The 20,261-nt window shown below is 37.3% G+C and overlaps 2 protein-coding genes across 6 annotated transcripts in view; both read right to left on the minus strand.

The window, feature by feature from the left end:
- RABGAP1 (RAB GTPase activating protein 1) overlaps positions 1-20,261 on the minus strand; it is a 154,046-nt gene that overhangs the window by 62,788 nt on the left and 70,997 nt on the right. For all 5 annotated transcript variants that reach the window (XM_059410852.1, XM_059410855.1, XM_059410853.1 and 2 more), the window contains one exon: positions 18,529-18,679. In XM_059410852.1, the coding sequence (XP_059266835.1) occupies positions 18,529-18,679 (151 nt within the window). The remainder of the gene's footprint in view (positions 1-18,528; positions 18,680-20,261) is intronic.
- On the minus strand, positions 896-3,729 carry GPR21 (G protein-coupled receptor 21). The gene is made up of 2 exons (XM_059412200.1): positions 3,645-3,729; positions 896-3,214 (listed from the first exon to the last, which is right to left on the minus strand). The coding sequence occupies exon 2, from the start codon at positions 2,821-2,823 to the stop codon at positions 1,774-1,776; it is 1,050 nt and encodes a 349-aa protein (XP_059268183.1). The 5' UTR covers positions 2,824-3,214; positions 3,645-3,729; the 3' UTR covers positions 896-1,773.

The following is a 20,261-nucleotide window of genomic DNA, read 5'->3' on the forward strand; positions in this document are numbered from 1 at the left end:
AATTTCAATGTTTATGTAACACTGATTCACCTGAAATTAAGTAGTTTAAGTAGAACACATATTCGAGGTTTATTAAATCCTAATACTGCTGTCCTTCACTTTAAACGGGGGCAGTAGGTTTTCTAATATATGACAAAAAATCCCCCAAAGCCTATCTCCCTGGTTTATAAATATCCATGTCCTTTCTTGGATTCAAAATGCCACTTTAACCCATTTCCCTTGGGTTTCTTCCATCTCACTGAATACCATTGTTGTATTCAGATTATAACATCTAGCCAAAGGCAGAGATCATGTAAGTCCCCTGAAGACTTCCAAAACATTAAAACCAGTAGAAAAAGCAGAGGAAATACTCTCATGCCTGGAGCTCCTGGGAAGTCCTTCTCTCCTTTTAGAAAAATAAACTTCTTATTCTAAAGATAATCACTCGAAGAACAAAACAGCACTAGTACACACAAATATACAGCACTCTCAATAATTCTACAGAGTTACAGTAATAACATCCTATAGGTTTTGCTAGTACTTTGGCTTAAAAAAAAGGAAGACTAAGTAAAGAACTGTTACTAAATGACTTTTTTTTTTCCTCAGAAAGAGAATAGCAATGAAGTCCTTTCTCATTCTCCTTCTCTCATTCAAATGTGCATTCCTTAACACTAACTAAAAAAGATTGCTTATAAAAAGAATTAGATTGCTACTTTGTTGATTCCATTTAACCAAAAAGAGAACATCTCAATCCCCTTCTATTTTCTAAGAGTACTAGTTAAATATACAGTATATTTCCTGACTCAGTTGCTTAGGACACCTTTCTCCCAGATATTCTGATATTTCAAAACTCTCTGGATTAAAAAAAAGAGAGAGAGAAGACTAAAGATTTACTTTTATATGTTTTCACCATTACACAGAAAAATGGCAGCAATTAACCTATCTTTTGTTTTGCAGCTTATTGAAACACATTTTGCTGTAAAGAGAAATCTAAATTCAAATATTTTCAATACACACATAAACAAAAGCATGGGCAAAAATACAACACCACAATCACTTTCTATGCACATGTTTCTTCAGATCTCCATGAAGCATGGCACGGAGAGCAGTTCAATTTTTCATCAAAATTACATGATTTGACTGCACTTTTGCTTCATTTATGGTACACTGCAAAATTTTAAAATTCGTGTTTAGGTGTTCACATTTTTCACTGTATTGAGAATTCTCTCATGAGAATAAGACGTAAAAAACATGAAACATTTGGCTTTCTAAAGGACAATGCTAAAACTTGCAGTGTAGTTCTACTTTGGCATATATAAAGAAAAATTTTAAATCCTGTTAATTCATCACTGGTTTTTAATATTCCACATTAAAAGAATTCAATTGCATATGCAGCCCAAACAGCTGGAAAGAACCCAGAAAAGCAACAAGAAAATGACTTTTTAAAAATGCTGACGCTTCTCACACCCAGGTTCAGTCATGCCCATTGAAGAGAGGTGTTAGATATGGCTTTATTTATTTTAAATCTTAAAAATGTAGTCATTTTTGTGACACTGCAAAACCTGGAACCAAGAGCAATTTATCTTCACCGTCCTGATTCTTCTGATGCAAAAACACTTTTTAGAAAATAATTTCTGCAAACTTAGAGGGTATTTTCGAATGATCATTTGTTTGCTATTGCTTAGAGTCTAATTATTTTGTCCCAGATTTCCTAGTGCAACAGGAATACAGAGAGAAAAAGGAAACACACAAACACACATACACACCACAGTGACCCAGTGTGTTTGAACCACTTCAGATATGGCATCCATTAAGGGGGTCTTTGCTCCTAACTGTGTAAGGGTCCTTAGCTATGGTCTGATTTGCGCAAGAAGTACACATGGCCCCTGAGAGGCGCTTTAGTCCCCTTTGGAAGACACTGTTGGAGAGACTATAAATGACACAGTTGCAGAAACTGTTACTAATAGCAAGCCAGGTGGTCAAGAAGGAGGCGAAGCGGTTGCTGTGGCCTGTGGAGCTCTCCAACAAGAAGTAGATGATGTATGGCAACCAGAGGATGTAAAATACACTAGTAATTCGGAACAGGACCATGGCATAGCGCTTATCGGGACAGGTCTGCACCTCCCCAGTCTCCCCACTCTGGCTGCTGAAGCGGGCTTGCCTTTCGCTGATCTCCTTTGTGTGCTGTTGGCAGATGCGGAAGATGTTGAAATAGGTGAAGCACACAATGAGGGCTGCCGGGGCATACAACATCACCACGATGAAGAGGGTGAAGTAGGGGTCGGTATGCCAGGACTCTGCACACCACTGAAACACATCTCCATGATATCCAGGTTTGCCCCAGTGGAAAAAGGAAGGCAGGAAGACCAGGGTGGAATACAGCCAAATCAGGAAAATACACAGACGTAGTCTCCAAGGCGTAACCAGGGTATTATAGGTTAAAGGTTTAGTGATGGCAATATATCTATCGATGCTGATACAGGCCAGAGAGGCCATGGAGACACTCTTCAGAACGGACACTATAAAACCGAATACTTGGCAAGTCAAAGACTCCTCGACTGGAAGAGGGTAGTGGAGGAGTGATAAAGAAGGGACCAGGCAGCTGACCCCAACCAAGAGGTCGGCATATGCCATAGTCTGAATAAAATAACTTGTAGTATGATGGTTCAACAAAGGTGCGCAGTGAAATACAAAAATCACAATGATGTTGCCAGAAATAATCAATACAGTGAGAAAGACAATAATCAACACTTCCAAAAGGCAAAAATCAACAGTTTCCAAATTGCCAAACGTCAAGAGGCAAAAAGGGTGGCTGCTCTGATTACCATCCAAGGTAGAGTTCATCTTGAGCTTGGGAGTGATCTCTCACTTCATGCTGCCGCTTGGCTGCTGCCAACAGTTCAAAGGAGCAGCTGCTGTCATTGCGGTCAGCTCTGTGTGTCTTTAATAATGCCAGAGGAGTCTTAGTCCCCAAGCTCCTGATGCTGCTCTGGTGCATTGCCTGCAGTACAATTCCCTTTTAAATCCTTCTTGGAATAGGGAGAACCAGCAGCAGTTGTCTGGCCAGTCCCAGATGTGGCCATAGTACCAGGTTTACCATACACATAGCACCAGGGAAGTAAGCCAAACTCTGGGTACAGTGTCTTCAGGCCAATGAGGGTAGGGGTAAGGGCAGAAGAGAAGGGAAGAAGATTAGGAGCTTCAGCAGGAGTTGTAATGAGTCTCCTCTGAACAGCTGATAGAAGAAAAGGAGAGAGCATTTTACATTTTGCATCCAATGCCCTAATCAAAGAACCTGGCTAGCTCATGCTGGTAACCCTCCCACTCCATCCTACCCCACCCGGTACAACTATTCATGGCTACTCTCAGCGGCATAACTGGTCCCTTACTCTACAGAGGAGGAGCAACAACAGCAAGCTTTCGTGATCAACATAAAACAAAATCAATTGCAAGCCAGATCAATCTAACCCCATTCTTTTCATTTGAGCCTTCTGGGGGAAGAAAAGGAATCTGCGCATAGCATTTCTGAAAATATTTTACTAGAACTACCACTAATAAAATTACTTAAGGTAATTCATTTCCTTCATTGATTCCAATGTAATATTTCGCCTCTCTGAAAACCTTTCAACAGAATTTATCTGTCTAGCTCGATTTCAGAGTGTTACCTGTAATTCTGCATGCTGCAATCCAAACAAAAGCCACAAAACATCCTTAACAGAAAGCCTTGCAGTGCAGGAATGTGCCTCAGCCCCGTTTACTGCAGAACTGAGACACACAGGGAGGGGATAAAGGAGGAGGAGGGGAAACGGGGAGAAGAGGGGGCTTGGGAAAAGGAAGAAGCGGGGGAGGGGAAAGAAAACGCCTGTGCGCACACACCCTAAGGCATCCTTAGCAGCTCATTAGAATTCATCGCCAGAGAAGTGGTCCCTGATTTCCCGACTGCACAGTGGGGGAATAACTTAATATGCCTGCAGTGCAGTGTTTGAAAGCTGTTTCCTCGTCTGTCTGGAATCCCCCTTTTAGTAGATGGAGTTTAGAGAAGGGGTTGTAGCCGGGACAGAATGCCAACCAGGAATTAGATTGAAACACACTGCCAAAGGGGTAATGGTGAGAGGAAATTCCTATTTTCTTATAGCATTTTCCTCAAGAACAAAGAGCAATGCTAAAGAATGAAAGTATGTTAACCGTGCATGGCAACTGAGGACTCCTAATTTAGTAGCACAAGAAGTTCTAGCTAGAAGGCTACATGTTCAGCATTAATTTCCTCTCATGATTCACTGGATATTGGTTAATTTTAAGAAAGATGACAAAAATAACAAGCAAACTTAAAAATCAGTTTTTCAAGAGAGAACGTAAAGAAAACCTCACCCATTCTCAAAACTGAGGAAACAGCACACAAGCACAAGCACGCTGTCCTATATTCAATGCTACACTATAGCTTTGAGATGCCATTTCTTTTTTTTCCCTTTTTTTTTTTGTTTTTAGATTTTATTTATTTATACAGAGAGAGATCACAAGTAGACAGAGAGGCAGGCAGAGAGAGAGAGAGAGAAGCAGGCTCCCTGCTGAGCAGAGAGCCCGATGCGGGACTCGATCCCAGGACCCTGAGATCATGACCTGAGCCGAAGGCAGCGGCTTAACCCACTGAGTCACCCAGGCACCCCTGAGATTCCATTTCTTGCTTCTAGTTTACTAAGAAGCAGAGCACAAAAATACACACAAAAAGTGGACAAGTAAATATACCCATTTCCACTCAGGCTTTAAAACTGCAAAAGTTTCATGGTACAAATTAGCTTACGTATCTTAGAATACATAATCTTGTTTGTGCCTACTTTAAACAATGCAAGTTGGGATTATATTGTGGGATATATTACACTGTGTCAGTATTATATTTTGGTAATGTCATAAATGATGACAATTTTTTCAGCTAACTGGAAATGTGTACTTTTCATACTTTTTCCTCCAGGTATCTTTGGACTCTCAATTCATTCTTTTAAGTAAAGTTCTACATACCCAGTAGGGTGAAAGAAAATAAGCAAAGGTTGGCATTTCTAAGCATTCTAGAAAGATGGCACACCTGGGCAGGGATACAGGTTAGGTCATCTGATTTCCATTTTTTATTAGTCTCACATATATGCTTCCTCACTAAAAGCAAATGGCCTCCCATAATCAGAATTTAGTTAATTATATTTTAAGAGCTAAAGCACTGTGCTTATTATAGGAAGGCAACACTAAAAAAACCTATGGAGCATAAGCTTGGATAGCTATATTTGAGAGATTTTACTGGAAAACATGGCAAAGTGTGGCATATAAAAAACCAGTGGCACTGACCACCCATCTGGTTCAAATCCTTGCTCTTCTATTACTAACGCTCTCTTACCCCCAGTTTCATCATCTGTAAAATGAGGACCAAACTCCCTATTTCACAGTTACTGCAAAATGAAGGAGACAGTGTATACAGACAAAAGCTTACCAATACTTAGGATGTAGTGGGTATAAAACTTTATTCCCTTTCTTTTCGTAGAATTAAAATACCCTTCCTCCTAGGTAGTCTGTGTTTTCCTGCCAACCATGCTGTACTGCTTGAGGATGGGCTCCTCTGATTCCTAAAGCGCCTCTCTTACTGTGACTGCCCAGTTCCGAGGCACTGGGATATTCTGGATACTTTTTTTTTCTTTTAAAAGAATCCTTTTTTTTTTTTTTTAAGATTTTATTTATTTATTTGACAGAGAGAGGCAGGCAGAGAGGAGGAAGCAGGCTCCCTACTGAGCAGAGAGTGGGGCTCGATCCCAGGACCCTGAGACCATGACCCGAGCCGAAGGCAGAGGCTTCCACCCATTGAGCCACCTGGGCGCCCCATACTCTGGATACTTTGCTGTCACACATTCCTCAAATACAATGAGGCTATATATATGTAAGGCAGTAAAAAATGAACAATGATATAACATTAATTATTCCTCTGCACTAATTATTCCTCTGCCTTTGTCTCCAGCCCTGACTCTATACTGAGCATTCTTTCCCTTTTATAATTTGCCGGCTAGTCTACATACATCTTCCACCTAATGTCCCGTAGACTTCACCCACAGCATGTCCAAAATTAAATACATCTTTCTCAACAAACTGGCCTCTTTTTCTTGTTCCAACACTTTTATTTTTTCTAAGCCTTCAAGTAAGAAACTAAGGAATTATATTGACCACTCTCTCCCTACTCAATGTACTATTACTCAACAGGTTCCTGGGAATCTGTTTCTACAGTGGCTCTCAACTCAGTTTTTAATACTTTAGGCCATCATTACATATTGTCTGGGTTTCTAGTCTAGTTCATTTTTCTGATCTATTCATTTCTGCCTAAATATCTAATAGTATATGCTTCATTATGGTACCCACAGTTCAAAAGTCAACCGCTCCCTAGTGCCTCTCCAATCTGATCTCCCTATTCCATACCCACCCCCCCAACACACCTTGCCCTCCAGACAAACCAGTTTACACACTATTCTGTACATTTAACACATACTTTGTTTTTGGACTCTCATTGTTTGAGTGGTTAATACTGAATGAAAAAAGGAATAATTTCTGACAGTTACATTTCAATAAAGAGAAAAGCCATTCACCAAAGTCAGTAGTACAACATTTTCTAACCATTTGTGAATTTTGTCCTGTAACTTATTCTCTAACTCAGGTGTCTCATGTATAAAACTAAACAGTTATGATGATGATAAAAAAAAAAGACATTACATTGGTTAATAGCTTGAAAGAATTAAGGTAATAAAAATATAAGCTGTTATGTTACTATCACTAGTATAATAATAGTTCTTTCAACTTCATTTCTATTTTAGTAAAAACATTTAGTGCTACAATTAAAATATTCATACAAGAAACTCAAAACAACAAAAAGCTTGAGAGCCATACTTTATCAAATCAGTCAAGAGTTAAGTGTTTTGTTTCAGATTAAAGAAAAACATTTTCTTCAGGAGAAAAAAATTATTAAGGACATATAGTAGCAATAAATCTATGTCTTCAAAAAAAATCTATACAGGGGTGCCTGTATAGGAAGCACAGTCAGTTAAGCCTCTGACTCTTGATTTCAGCTCAGGTCATGATCTGGAATAAAGAGATAGAGCCTGGGAGTCAGGTTCCCCTCTCAGCATGGAGTCTGCTTGGTACTCTCTTTCCCTCTCCCTCTGCTCCTCCCCCTGTTACACTCTCTCTCTAAAATAAATACGTAAATCTTTTTAAAAAATCTATATAAAACTACCTTTTCATTTTTTAAAAATTTTATTTAAATTCTAGTTAGTTTACCATGTAACATTAGTTTTAGGTGTACAATACAGTGACTCAACATTTCCATGTAACATTTGGTGTTCATCATGTATTTAACCTATCCCCCCTTCCCCACCTCTAGTAACCATCAGTTTGTTCTCTACAGTTAAGAGTCTGTTTCCTGAGGCTCCTGGGTGGCTCAGTGGGTTAAGGCCTCTGCCGTTGGCTCAGGTCATGATCCCCGGGTCCTGGGATCAAGCCCTGCATCAGGCTCTCTGCTCAGCAGGGAGCCTGCTTCACCCCACCTCCACCTCCTCCCTGCCCCGCCTGTTTCTCTGCCTACTTATGATCTCTGTCTGTTAAATAAATAAACTCTTTAAAAAAACAAAAGTCTGTTTCCTGGTTTGCCTCCCTCTTCCCCCCACCTTTTGCTCATTTGTTTTTCAAATTCCACATACAAGCAAAATTATATGGTATTTGTCTTTCTCTGACTTACTTCACTTGGCATAATACTTGCTAGCTCCACCCATTACTCATTTCCTTTTTAAAATAATGCAGTCTTGGACACCTGGGTGGCTCAGTTGGTTAAGTGTCTGCCTTCAGCTCAGGTCATGATTTCAGGGTCTCCAGATTGAACCCCACATTGGGCTCCCTGCTCAAGCTGAAAGCCTGATTCTCCCTCTCCTGCTCCCTGCTTGTATGGTCTGTCATATAAATAAATAAAATCTTTAAATAAATAATGCAGTCTCATGATATATTTGTGTTTTTTGGTTAAAAAAAAAAAAAAGAACAGTATCTCTGCATATACATGTAATTGGAAGAAAGCTCAATGGAAATCAACTCTACTTTTTAGTCGATCGTGGGTGGGTTAATGAGAGATTTTTTATTTTATGTTTTCCTATAGTTTCTAAATTTCCCAATTTCTTTGTATAGTTGACGCTTGAACAACATGAGTTTAAACTGCACAGGTCCATTTACAAGTGGATTTTTAAAATAAATACTGTAAATTTATTTTCTCTTCCTTATGATTTAATTAACATTCTTTTCCCTAGCTTACTTTATTGTAAGAATTCAGTATTTAATACATATAACGTACAAAATATGTGCTAATCAACTGTTTCTGTTATTAGTAAGGCCTCTAATCAATAAAAGGCTATTAGTAGTAAAGTTTTCAGGGAGCAAAAAGTTTTATGTGGATTTTCAAATATGTGGGGGGGGGGGCTCATCACCCCTAACCTGAATGTTGGTCAAGGGTCAACTGTACCATTTTTATAATCAGGTTTTATTTTTTATTTTATTTTATTTTATTTTAAATTTGACAGAGAGAGACACAGGGAGAGAGGGAACACAGCAGGGAGAGTGGGAGAGGGAGAAGCAGGCTTCCTGCCCAGCAAGGAGGCTGATGCAGGGCTCGATGCCAGGACTCTAGGATCATGATCTGGGCCAAAGGCAGATGCTTAACGACTGAGCCACCAGGGACCCCTATAATTAGGTTTTAAAAAACAGCCAAAATAATATATAACATGTCCCTTTCGGTAAATCTAACAAAAACTTTGGCCATGAGATGTCTTCCCAGAGCCATAGTAAATGGATGATGCCAGGTTTAAGTCACCTACTTCATGGGACTCAGTTCCACTGGTCCTTGTGCCATCACAGCATCTTTCAGACAGGCTTTGATGCTCAATTTAACTCAAAACGGATGCTCAGAGCCCTAGTTAAAAATTCTTACAGAATGAGAATGTGACTGGATGAGCCATGTAAAATGGCCAGTATTTAATCATTTCATTTCTGGATAAATATTTTCTGATCTACAAAACTGGCAACTTCTATATGGTTCAATCTAATACTAAAAAGTTACAGAACTAAAAAGAAAATAAGGCAAAAAGAGGAAACATGAAACAAAAAAGGGAAATGACTGTTCAAGTTATATTTATTCTTCTCTCAACCTATTCACTAGCTTAAATATTACAGAGGAGAAGGATCAATCTCAGTTCTTCAAATTCATAAGATACACTTCTGAGCATTACCTACTACTTATTATTCAGTAAAAATGAGCTTTAAATGTTGATTTAATTAACATATTATTTAAATGCATCTCATAGGGATGTATTTGTATCAATGTCATTCCAAAACCAATCTGAGGTCCTCTGACTCATCTTCTACTCTTTCCTCTCTCCCATTTATCTCCCTCATTCAGTCAATCACCAAATGCCAAGTATTTCTGGAACTTCTCTCAAACAGTAATCTTTCTCTATCTGTTCTGCCAATACTCCAAGTCACGATCCTCTCTTGCCTAAATTACTCACAGGTTTTGCTTCAATTAATCTTACCTCTTCTAACTCAACTGGAATGATCATTCTTAAACTAATAATGATAATAAATTTAATAATAAAAATAAGCAAGCAATAATTTATACTTACTATGGGCTAAAACTGTACCTAGTGTTTTCATGCATTATCTAAAGTTCATTTAATAGCTCTACAAATAAGGTACTACTGTCATCTCATTTTACAGACAGGGAAGCAAGTCAAATGTAATTTCTTGCCCAATATTAATGGCTTAAATACAGTAGGAATAAGGATTTGAATCAAGACAATCTAATCCACTTTCCATAGTGCCCTCTAATGTTTCAGTGACTTTCTATTGATAAAAATCTCAAATATACATTATTTAAGCTTTTGAAGATCCAGCCCCTACCTATCTTTTCTGGCCTCATTTCATTTTACAATCTGTAAAACTGCCAAGCTCTCTCTCACCCTTGAGCAAGCATTTTTTCCACAGACTTCTTATATCACACATGCCATGCAGCATCCTATCCCACCCCAACAATCCCCTTCCCTCAATAATTTCTGAACAAGATGAGAAGTTCTTGTCTCATGCCACATGACTATGCATTTTCTCTTCTGTAACTCTTATATAATTTTATTGTAAATGGTTAATTACTTATTTCCCTCATTAGATTATAGTCTTTCCCAAACCAGGGAGTAGATACATTTTATTCATGATCATATCTATGAAACCTAGCACAGGGCTGACATAAAGTAGGCTTTCAAAGGTATTTATGGCTGACTAAACAACAAATGGCTAATAAGACAACCAGCAATTCTGCTTTTAGATGGGAAGATATCTCAAATAAAACCCTAATATAATTGTTTAATTCACCTAATTACTAGATTGATGTTTACCTATCTGTAGGTCAAAAATGATCAAATACCAGATATTTTAATATGATCAAACCTATTATGTTTCCAGTCTTAAAATTCAGGAAACCTTTAGAACTCCCTGGACAGATATGACTTACAGAAACTCACTAGAGGGGACATGACATTACAGAGATGGGATATGCAGACTTGAAATGATTTTTGCAAATAACAATCTAAGAAAAAACTTCTTAGTTCATTCACATTGTTATAACAAAAACACCAGACTGAATGACTTAATAAACAACAGAAATTTAGCATAGTTCTGGAGGTGAGGAAGTCCAAAATCAAGGTACTGGCAGATTGGTGTCCCGTGAGGACCCATGGCCAGATACTACTATGTCCTCATAAGGCTGAAGGGGCAAGGGAGTGAGTGATCTGGAGACTCTTTTATAAAGATACCAACTGCATTCTTGAGGGTTGCTCACTTTAGACTTACTAACCTCCCAAAGACCCACTTCCAAATACCATCATGTTGTAGGGGTTAGGATTTCGGCATCTAGATTTTAGAGGGACATAAACATTCAGTCTACAGCAGGCCAACTACAGCAACTGCTAATGGGAGACACAATGTAGTTCTTAAAAGGGTACTCAAAACCCATTTTCTTATAGAATCAGATAGCAAGAGTACTCAGTTGTGAAATCATGTACTATTTTGGAGGGCAGGACTCAAAGATGTTACATACCTAATTTTCCAGAATTTTCAAGCCCAGAGGAAGATTAACCAATCACTGCAGTGATCTATGTCAGAGAAGAGGAAGTGAATGGCCACAAGAGCAGAACTCATTTGAGTTCATAAGCTAATGGCAGAGAAACTAGTACTCAGGCTTCCTAACTCTATGGCCAATGTTCTTTTTGGTAAACTAACCACCTTTTTGTTTGGTACCTATAGGCAGGTTCTCTGATTATTGAATGTTTGATTATTAACAAGTCTATTAAAGAGATACTTGTAATTAAAACCAAAACAATCTGCATAATAATGAAGTTATAATTAGATATTTAAGTTATTTTCCCAGACTGGTAAAATGTGGCTGGGCCTCCAGGACCTCCCTCAGACAAATAATTAAAAATGTAAATATTGGTTACATGGACTTGTCACTAGTTTAGATTTTGGATAAAAACTTGAAATTCATAACAAAAGATTCCTATCACTGAAAGTTTATCAATAAAACCACTATAAAAATAAAAATAAACAGGTTCCAGAAAACACAAGGCTGACTGATGAAAAGAATGACTACGTTTCAGAATGTGTCATTATTTCATTATTTTTTCATTAGGAGAATCCATTAAGGAAGCAATTTTGACATAAATCTTTGCTACTGAGCAAAACAAAAAAACCCAAAAAAACAAAACAAAACAACCAGAGTCACTGACATAAAAGGTGAGAAATAACCAAAAGGAAGGGCCAGAGTCCGACTCTGGAAGTTGGAGACCAGAAAGTGTCTCTATGTTTCTTTCACTGTCAACTGCAATTTATTTAATTCACTAGACCCAAGCAGCTATATAGTTCTTACAACTGGGGGTAAGAAGGGTAGGGGAGTCCCTGTGGCTTATTAGGGCTCCTTCCCAATGAGTCTGACAAGTTCTATCTAGATACCAGGGTTGAGGAACCTTTGGTCAAAGGCCAGAAAGAACAGAAAACAAAAAATTTAGGAATATTTGGTCTGCAGAAATTTATTTCATGAAGCCAAGGGTAGTTCAATATCAAGATCATAATGTTGGTAATTTGTAAAAATCGTATTAAGGGGTAAAAAAAAACTCTTGATAAAATTTAGTAGACATTCTTTAATAAAATCTTCAAAGTCAAAGATGGAAGAAAATCACTGAAGGACATGTAAGTACATTACTTACAGAAAAACCAAAAATGAACAGCATACCTCCCAACAGACTGGAAAACTAAAACCACCTTAATTAAAATCAGGAACTCAATAAGGATGCTAGTTATCACCATCATCATTTAAAATGTCTTAATGTTTCTTTTTTTTAAAGATTTTATTTACTTGACAGAGAAAGCATAAGTGTGTGTGTGGGGGGGAGGGGCAGAGGGAATAGGAGGCTCCCCACTGAGCAGGGAGCTGAATGTGGGGCTTAATCCCAGGACCCTGGGATCATGACCTGAGCTGAATGAAGGCAGATGCTTAACTGACTGCACCACCCAGGTGCCCCCATCTTAATGTTTCTAACATAAAAACAAAACAAAGAAAATTAAACAGCCTGCAGAAACAATGAAAAAAGAATTGCAACTGTTTTTGTTGCTGCCATAACTACATACCTGAAAATCTCAAAAGATGCTAATATAAAGTTAGGAGAACTAATCAAAATATCAAGAGGCAGATGAATAGAGAGTAAAAAAAAAAATGTCCATTCTCTTTTGTAGCAACTAGCATCCTGAAATAGAAATCAGAAAAAAATACTCCATTTGCAATAGCAAGAACACTCTAGGATAATTCTTAGGAATAAATTTAACAAAAAAGGCACAAGACATAAAGGAAGGCAACTCTAAAGTCTTTAACAGACATAAAATAAGATCTGAACAAGTGGCAAGACATACCATACTTTTAGAAGTAAAGATACTATAACAATGTAATTTATAGCCTAAATTAATATGTAAATTAAAATTCAAATTAGAATCCTTACATAACCTTATTAGGAGGCAGTGGTGGTGAGACTGAAGAAAAGAACTTAAAGGTTTATATGGAAGATTACATATGCAAGGAATAGATAAGAAAAATATGAAATAAGAAATAATGAGAAAAGATTTTATTTACCAGCACATATCAGAACATAACTTGAAGCCTCTCAGTATATGTAAGAATATAAGATCTAACAAAGATGGTAGTTCTATTCAGTAGGAAAACAGGAGCAGCACAACTGGTTATCCATCTGGGAAAAAATAAAATTGGGCTGCTATCATATGCCATGTACAAAAATAAATTCCAGATGGATTAAAGATATAAATATATAACACATACAATAAAAATCTTGCAAGAAAATCTTAGAAATTGCACTTAACAAAACTTTAAGGTAGGAGACCTTAAAAAAGACAATTTTCTACATAAAAATTGAAAGTGTTTTGTATGGCATGAAACCATCAATAAAGTCAGCAAGGAATTAAAGTTTTAGAAAGGTATTTACAATGAAGATAAAGGATTAATACATATAATAGAGAGTACTTAGAGAGTTCTTCTTTTGGTAAACAATCTTTGCTTTATTTAAAAGTGATTTTCTTCCAACTCTGGCTTTGAGATTTCACGTTTAATAAAGATGAAGAGGTAACTCAGAATAGTAAATCCCTCAAATTTACTGGTAGACAGAGAACTGCAAACTGAAGATATGCTGGTATCACTTATATCCACTAACAGCAAAAAGTTAAATACAGATAGTAATAACTAACACTGTTTGGGATATGGGGGTACAGGTACTTTGCTACATTGCTGGTGAACTATAAACAGGAATAATAGGCTTTCAGAGAACCAAACTGGATATAAGTAAATTAAATATAAAAATTAAGGGCACCTGGGTGGCTCAGTGGGTTAAGCTGCTGCCTTCAGCTTAGGTCATGATATCAGGGTCCTGGGATCAACCCCCACATTGGGCTCTCTGCTCAGCAGGGAGCCTGCTTCCCCTCTCCCCACCCCCTGCCTACTTGTGATCTCTTTCTGTCAAATAAATAAATAAAATCTTAAAAAAAATTAAGTAATCAGTTTAAAAAAAATGTGACCCTTTGATTCAGCAAACATACTTCTGAGACACTATTCCATAAAAGTAAAAGACTTAGACACATATAAGGATGTTTATTTAGTAAAACACTACTTAGGCTAGAATCTGGAAACAAGTAAATGCCTACCAACAGAAGAGTAACTGAATAAAAATGTACACATAAAAACAAGTATGTTTATGTGTCCATGGGAAATTCTCTATGAGTACATACATGCCTGTGTAAAGAAATTTTTATTTAAATTCAAGGATAGATAAGTAGACAGAATAATGGAAAAGAACCAGCTTTGGAATAATTCCTGAGTTCAAATTCTGCCTCTATCATTTATCTGCTGAATGACTGTAAGCAAATTACTAAGCTTCAAAAAAAAAAAAAATTACTAAGCTTCATCAAACCCCTGCTTCTTCATTTCTAGAATAGAAATAGTAATTACCACTTCACGGGGATTTTCTTAGCATAATGACATAACAGTTATAAAGTGCTCAATTTAGCATGTGTTACATACACTCAAAAGGGGCAGCAGCTATTATTATTATTATTATATTTTCCCCTTCTTGAGATGAAAAAACAAAAAACCCCCAAACATAAAATAAAAATCAAAAAAAGGGAGAAGAGTGCCTCTAAACTCCACTGCTTTTAAAGAAATAAGAAACACCTCGGGGCACCTGAATGGCTCAGCTGGTTAAGCATTTAACTTTTGATTTCAAATCAGTTCATGATCTCAGGGTCCTTGGATGGACCTCTATGTGGGCTCCTTGCTCAGCAGGGAGTCTGCTGGAGATTCTCTCCTGCCCCTCCCCCTCCACATGGTCTTGCTCTCTCTCAAACACAAAAATAAATCTTAAAATAAAACCTTAAAAAAATATATATACCTATGTATTTTCTATTACTGAATGGTCATTTGTCCTTGGATTACAAAAGTCATATGGGAAAAATCCTACATATACCCCCTTAAAGACAAGCTTGACAATTAAAGCAAGATAATGATGAAGACATTCATCAGTTTTGTTTGCAAGTTAATTTGGAGCGGGGATTTATTCTATAAATCAAGTCACTGTTTGCTGCCTTAAATTTAGTCTTTGAAGAAGCTAAGCAAAAAACCCCTCAAGGGGCACCTGGGTGGCTCAGTCGGTTAAGTGTCTGCCTTTGGCTCAGGTTCTGATCTCAATATCCTGGGACTGAGCCCCACTCTCTGCTCAGCATGGGAGTTTGCTTCTCCCTCTCCCTCTGCGCGCTCTCTCTCTCTCTCTTGCTCCAGCTCCCAAATAATCTTAAAAAAATAACAACCCTCTAAAGGAATATTGCAGGTGAAATTTCAGAATATAAAGCAGGTATTAGCAAAGAACCCATATCCAGAATAAATTAAAAATGTAATACATATATGTAGGTAAATAATGTCTATATAGGTATACTAATATGTACAAATCCTGCTGTTTTAGTCCATTTGGATCACTATAACAAATACCATAGACTGGATGGCTTAAAAACAGCAGAAATTTATTGCTCACAGTTCTGGAGGTTGGAAATCCAAGATCAGGTGTAAATATGTTTGGGATCTGATGAAGACCCTTTCCTTCACTGCAGACTATTGACTTCTTGCTATGCCCTAAAACGATGAAAGGTGGCGAGGGACCTTTCTGGACCTTCTTTTATAAGGGTGCTGATCACTATCATGAGATTTCTGTCCTCATGCCCTAATCACCTCCCAAAGTCCCCACCTCCTAATGCTAACATCATCACTTTTGGAATAAAATTTAACCATATATATTTCGAGGGAGACAAACATTCAGACCGTAACATTTGTTAAATGCAAGAATGCTCACAGCAGCTTTGCTCACAATGGCTAAAATTGAAAAAGAACAAAGCAAAACCAAACATCTATAATAGCAAAATAGATAATTTTCAAGTGTGGTTTATTCAAACAATGAAATACTCTCAGCAACTAAAAAAATGAAAACAGGGTGCCTGGGTGGCTCAGTGAGTTAAGCCTCTGCCTTTGGCTTAGGTCATGATCTTAGGGTCCTGGGACTGAGACCCACACTGGGCTCTCTGCTCAGCAGGGAGCCTCTTCCCCCTCTTCCTCTGCCTGCCTCTCTGCCTACTTGTGATCTCTTACTCTGTGAAATAATAAAATAAAAAAATGAAGAGGGCTCGCGATACACTCCCAAAATAGATGATCAAAAGAAGTCATGTACAAACAAGTACATGCTGCATGACTGTATGATTACATTTAAATGAAGTTCAGAAACAACTGAAACTAATGCTATGGAGAGAAGAGTCAGAATAACGGTTATTCAAGGGCAGAGAAGGGGTGTCATGACTAGAATGGAACAGAAATACCTCTCTGGTGTGCTGGGTATATTCTTCCTCTTAGTAGTAGTTACAGCTGTATATTCATATGTAAAATATCACTGAGTTGTATACCTCAAATATGTGTATTTTAGCCTATATACATTACACCTTCCTGTGAAAATAAATTTTAAAAATTTTAAAGTAGCTTTCCCCTAAAAAAAATTTCAGAACAAAATGTAAAATGTCAAGTACCATTCCTACACAAGGATAACTATAACTTTCAGGAAGGCTGGAAAGAAAAGCAAACAACTTTATATTAAATAACGCTGCAGTGTAAAACAAAAAGAAACATTCACCAATATTATGATGGCTAAGTCATTTTTATTTTCTGATCATCTACCAGCAATTTAAATAATTATACATCCATGAGAAATATTTTTAGGTTCCAGCCACCCGCATAATTGAACTTTAAGGTGAAATAAAAAGCGCATGACACCGGCATATATAAAGCATTGATCAAATATATCAGATTTTGTTAATAAAATGATCTTTTACTCATCATAGAATTACCAGGTTTCTACTCAAGAAACACCATTTTCATGGAACCAGAAAAACAAGACAGTTCTTATTTTAAAAAATTATCTGTCTGAAAGCCACACCAAAACCATTAAGAAACAATTTTTGACCAAATGTTTCAAAGGACTTCAAAAGAAGAAGGAGAGATAGACATACAACTGAGAATTATTTATCCAAAATATAATTTGCCAACAATAGGAGAAAAAAACCCAAAACCAAAACCCAAGTAGAGGTACCTTCACTAGCTATACCTGTTATGTATCCTCTTTCTTTGATGCCTCCATTCACACTCTTCCATCCTCCCATGGCTGGAGAGCTCTTTTCTGAAACTGGTCTTAAATGTTACATTACTGATAAAGACTCTCCTGTTCTCCCAGGCTGAATTAACCACTCCTTTGATGGCTCCCACTGCTATTTCAGACCATCATATGATTTGTGTCTACTGAAATGACAAATCATTGCTTTGTGTTTCACCTCCCAGCTCCTGCACTGAGGCTGTAATGGGCACTCCATAAATGCTGCTTGAACAATGACAGCAACACAATGGAGGGAATCAGAATATTAGTTCTTGAAAGAAAAAACAACTGTCTAGAAACAAAATGATGACAACAGCAGAATTTTGATCAAATGAAAGTCATTTTCTGGGGAAAAAGATCCAATTTTGTGTTCAAATGCCTTTCTTCCTCTATAAGCGTTTTTAAAGTAATAGTTTTAAGGAGATATTATTCATTTAAGGTTTTAATATATCTTTAAAAGAACCCCACCTTTTGTCACATGAAAGATGCTGATGTTTTATTGAGGGTTCTGAGCAATTCATTCAGAACCCAGGTCTGGGACTGGAGAAACTGCTTTCCAAAGATAAATATTTCAAGAATGTGAGAAAATGAAAACAAAAATTAAAACCAATGAAGACAGGTGCAAAGACACAAAGCATCACCGAACCTGAAAAAATTACTTTAAATTCTTGTATGCTACACAAAGAATAGTTTTTATTGCTTTGCTTGTAAAACCATGAGGAATGTATGAAGTTGCAAAGGGATACTATAAAAAAATGAAAATTCTTCATTTTAGAGGAATGAGCTAAAAGGGAATACAATTGAAGAGAATAAAATCATGTTCTTCCAATTGTAGAAATAGGCCTTACCTACAAAGAATACATTTCTGTTAAGTGTGAAAACAAAATAAACAAAAGAAAAGTTTTTCATACTGCACAGCACGAATGATCTAAAAATACAATTATATTCGGAAAGGATTCGGATACAAAATGAGTAGAGGACATCCTTTGCTTCCGAGCTTTGCTCAGGCTAAGCCAATCAAGAAAGAAAACCTTTTTCTTTCTTTTCTGTGCCAACATTAGAAACAACTTTGGGCTAAAAGTGTATATAAAGTTCTATTCTTATATTAGATAAAGGGATTATAAAATGTTCCCTGAAATCAAATAGCCACATGATCTTTTCCTAACAAATTTCCAAAAGGATTAATGCTGAATTATCAGCCCCTTACCTTTGTAATGAGAATTCGGTATTTCTCTACCAGGTGGTCGTTGTTGTGACATCCTGCTAGCAGCTGCCAGACTTCTCCTCGAAGAGCTTCAGGAACACCGCTTCTTACTAAGGATGACAACTGCTTTGGTCTCACACTCAAATTGAGATGCCTAAAAATAAAGCCATAATCTGTAAGTGGATTAAAGGAAGATTCTCTAAAGAGTATTAATTTTTCAAAGATCTTATTTTTGGAGGTCTTGGGTGGCTCAGTCAATTAAGGATCTGCCTTCGGCTGAGGTCATGATCTCAGGGTACTGGGATTGAGCCCTGCATCAGGCTCTCTGCTCAGCGGGAAGTCTGCTTCTGCCTCCCTTTCTGTCATCTCTCTCGCTCTCTTTCTCTCAAATAAATACTAAAAAAAATCTTATTTTTAAGTAATCTTTATACCCAGTGTGGGGCTCAAACTCAAAAGCCTGAGGTCAAGAGTCATACCTTCCACCAACTAAGCTGGCCAGGCACCCCTAAACAGTGTAATTTTTATGGAAACTAGACTATATGATTTTCACAAACTTAATAAAGGTAACATACTAAAAAAATAAAATTAAATAGATCTGTTGAATTGGATGTGGTCAAGGTAACTAAAAGGTTGAGTGAAGAACTGTGCAGACTGTTTCCTAAGTATCTTTAAATTATTGCTCTATTTTTAATTTTTTTAATAAAAATCAAAAGTAGAAACCATAGCTTCATGATTGTGGTTTACGTAAGAAAAACAAAGCAGAATTCTAATCAGCAGAAACAAAGCCAAAGATAAGGGCTTGGCGATGCATCAAAATTCACAAGTGAGTTGTGTATTTTTATGTTCTAAGTTAAAATAAATATAAAAATAAAGCTTTCAGCTGTTTTTATGATACCTTGCTTCAAGTAACATTTTAGAATGACTATGATCGCTAAGGAAGTTTCTACTGTACTCTGATAATATCAAAACAAATTATGGAAGTCTTTGAGCTTCATTTATTTAATCTATAAAATGGGGAAAAAAAACTTATCTTGAATTATTGTACCAATTTATAAAGTAATTTGCATATAATCTTGAATTTGATCTTCACAATAACCATCTGAGGTAGGTGGTTAGTACTTCCAGTTTAATCGATGGAGAAAGCAGCTCAGTAAAGTTGATTAAATGACTCAGGTAGTCTCAAACTCAGATCAATAAATGCTCTGTTGGGTATCATGGCTGCTTTGTGTTTTGAAAGCCACCATTACTGAGTCAGTAAAGCAGCATCCTGACCTGCAAAGTCTTCTGTGACCACCAGATTTAAACAGAAGTTACTGATGACCACTCTCAAAATACAACAAGGAGGGGCGCCTGGGTGGCTCAATGGGTTAAAGCCTCTGCCTTCGGCTCAGGTCATGATCTCAGGGTTCTGGGATCGAGCCCCGCATCGGGCTCTCTTATCAGCAGGGAGCCTGCTTCCCCCTCTCTCTCTGCCTGCCTCTCTGCCTACCTGTGATCTCTGTCTGTCAAATAAATAAATAAAATCTTTAAAAAAAAAAAATACAACAAGGACTCAGACTTTTCTCAAAACGTTCCCAGAATTCTAACGAACAATGCGCAGTATCTTTAAAAATGGTTAATTCTGGGGGCGCCTGGGTGGCTCAGTGGGTTAAGCCGCTGCCTTCAGCTCAGGTCATGATCTCAGGGTCCTGGGATCGAGTCCCGCATCGGGCTCTCTGCTCGGCAGGGAGCCTGCT

This window comes from Mustela nigripes, chromosome 9, assembly GCF_022355385.1.
Source record: "Mustela nigripes isolate SB6536 chromosome 9, MUSNIG.SB6536, whole genome shotgun sequence".
NCBI lineage: Eukaryota > Metazoa > Chordata > Mammalia > Carnivora > Mustelidae > Mustela > Mustela nigripes.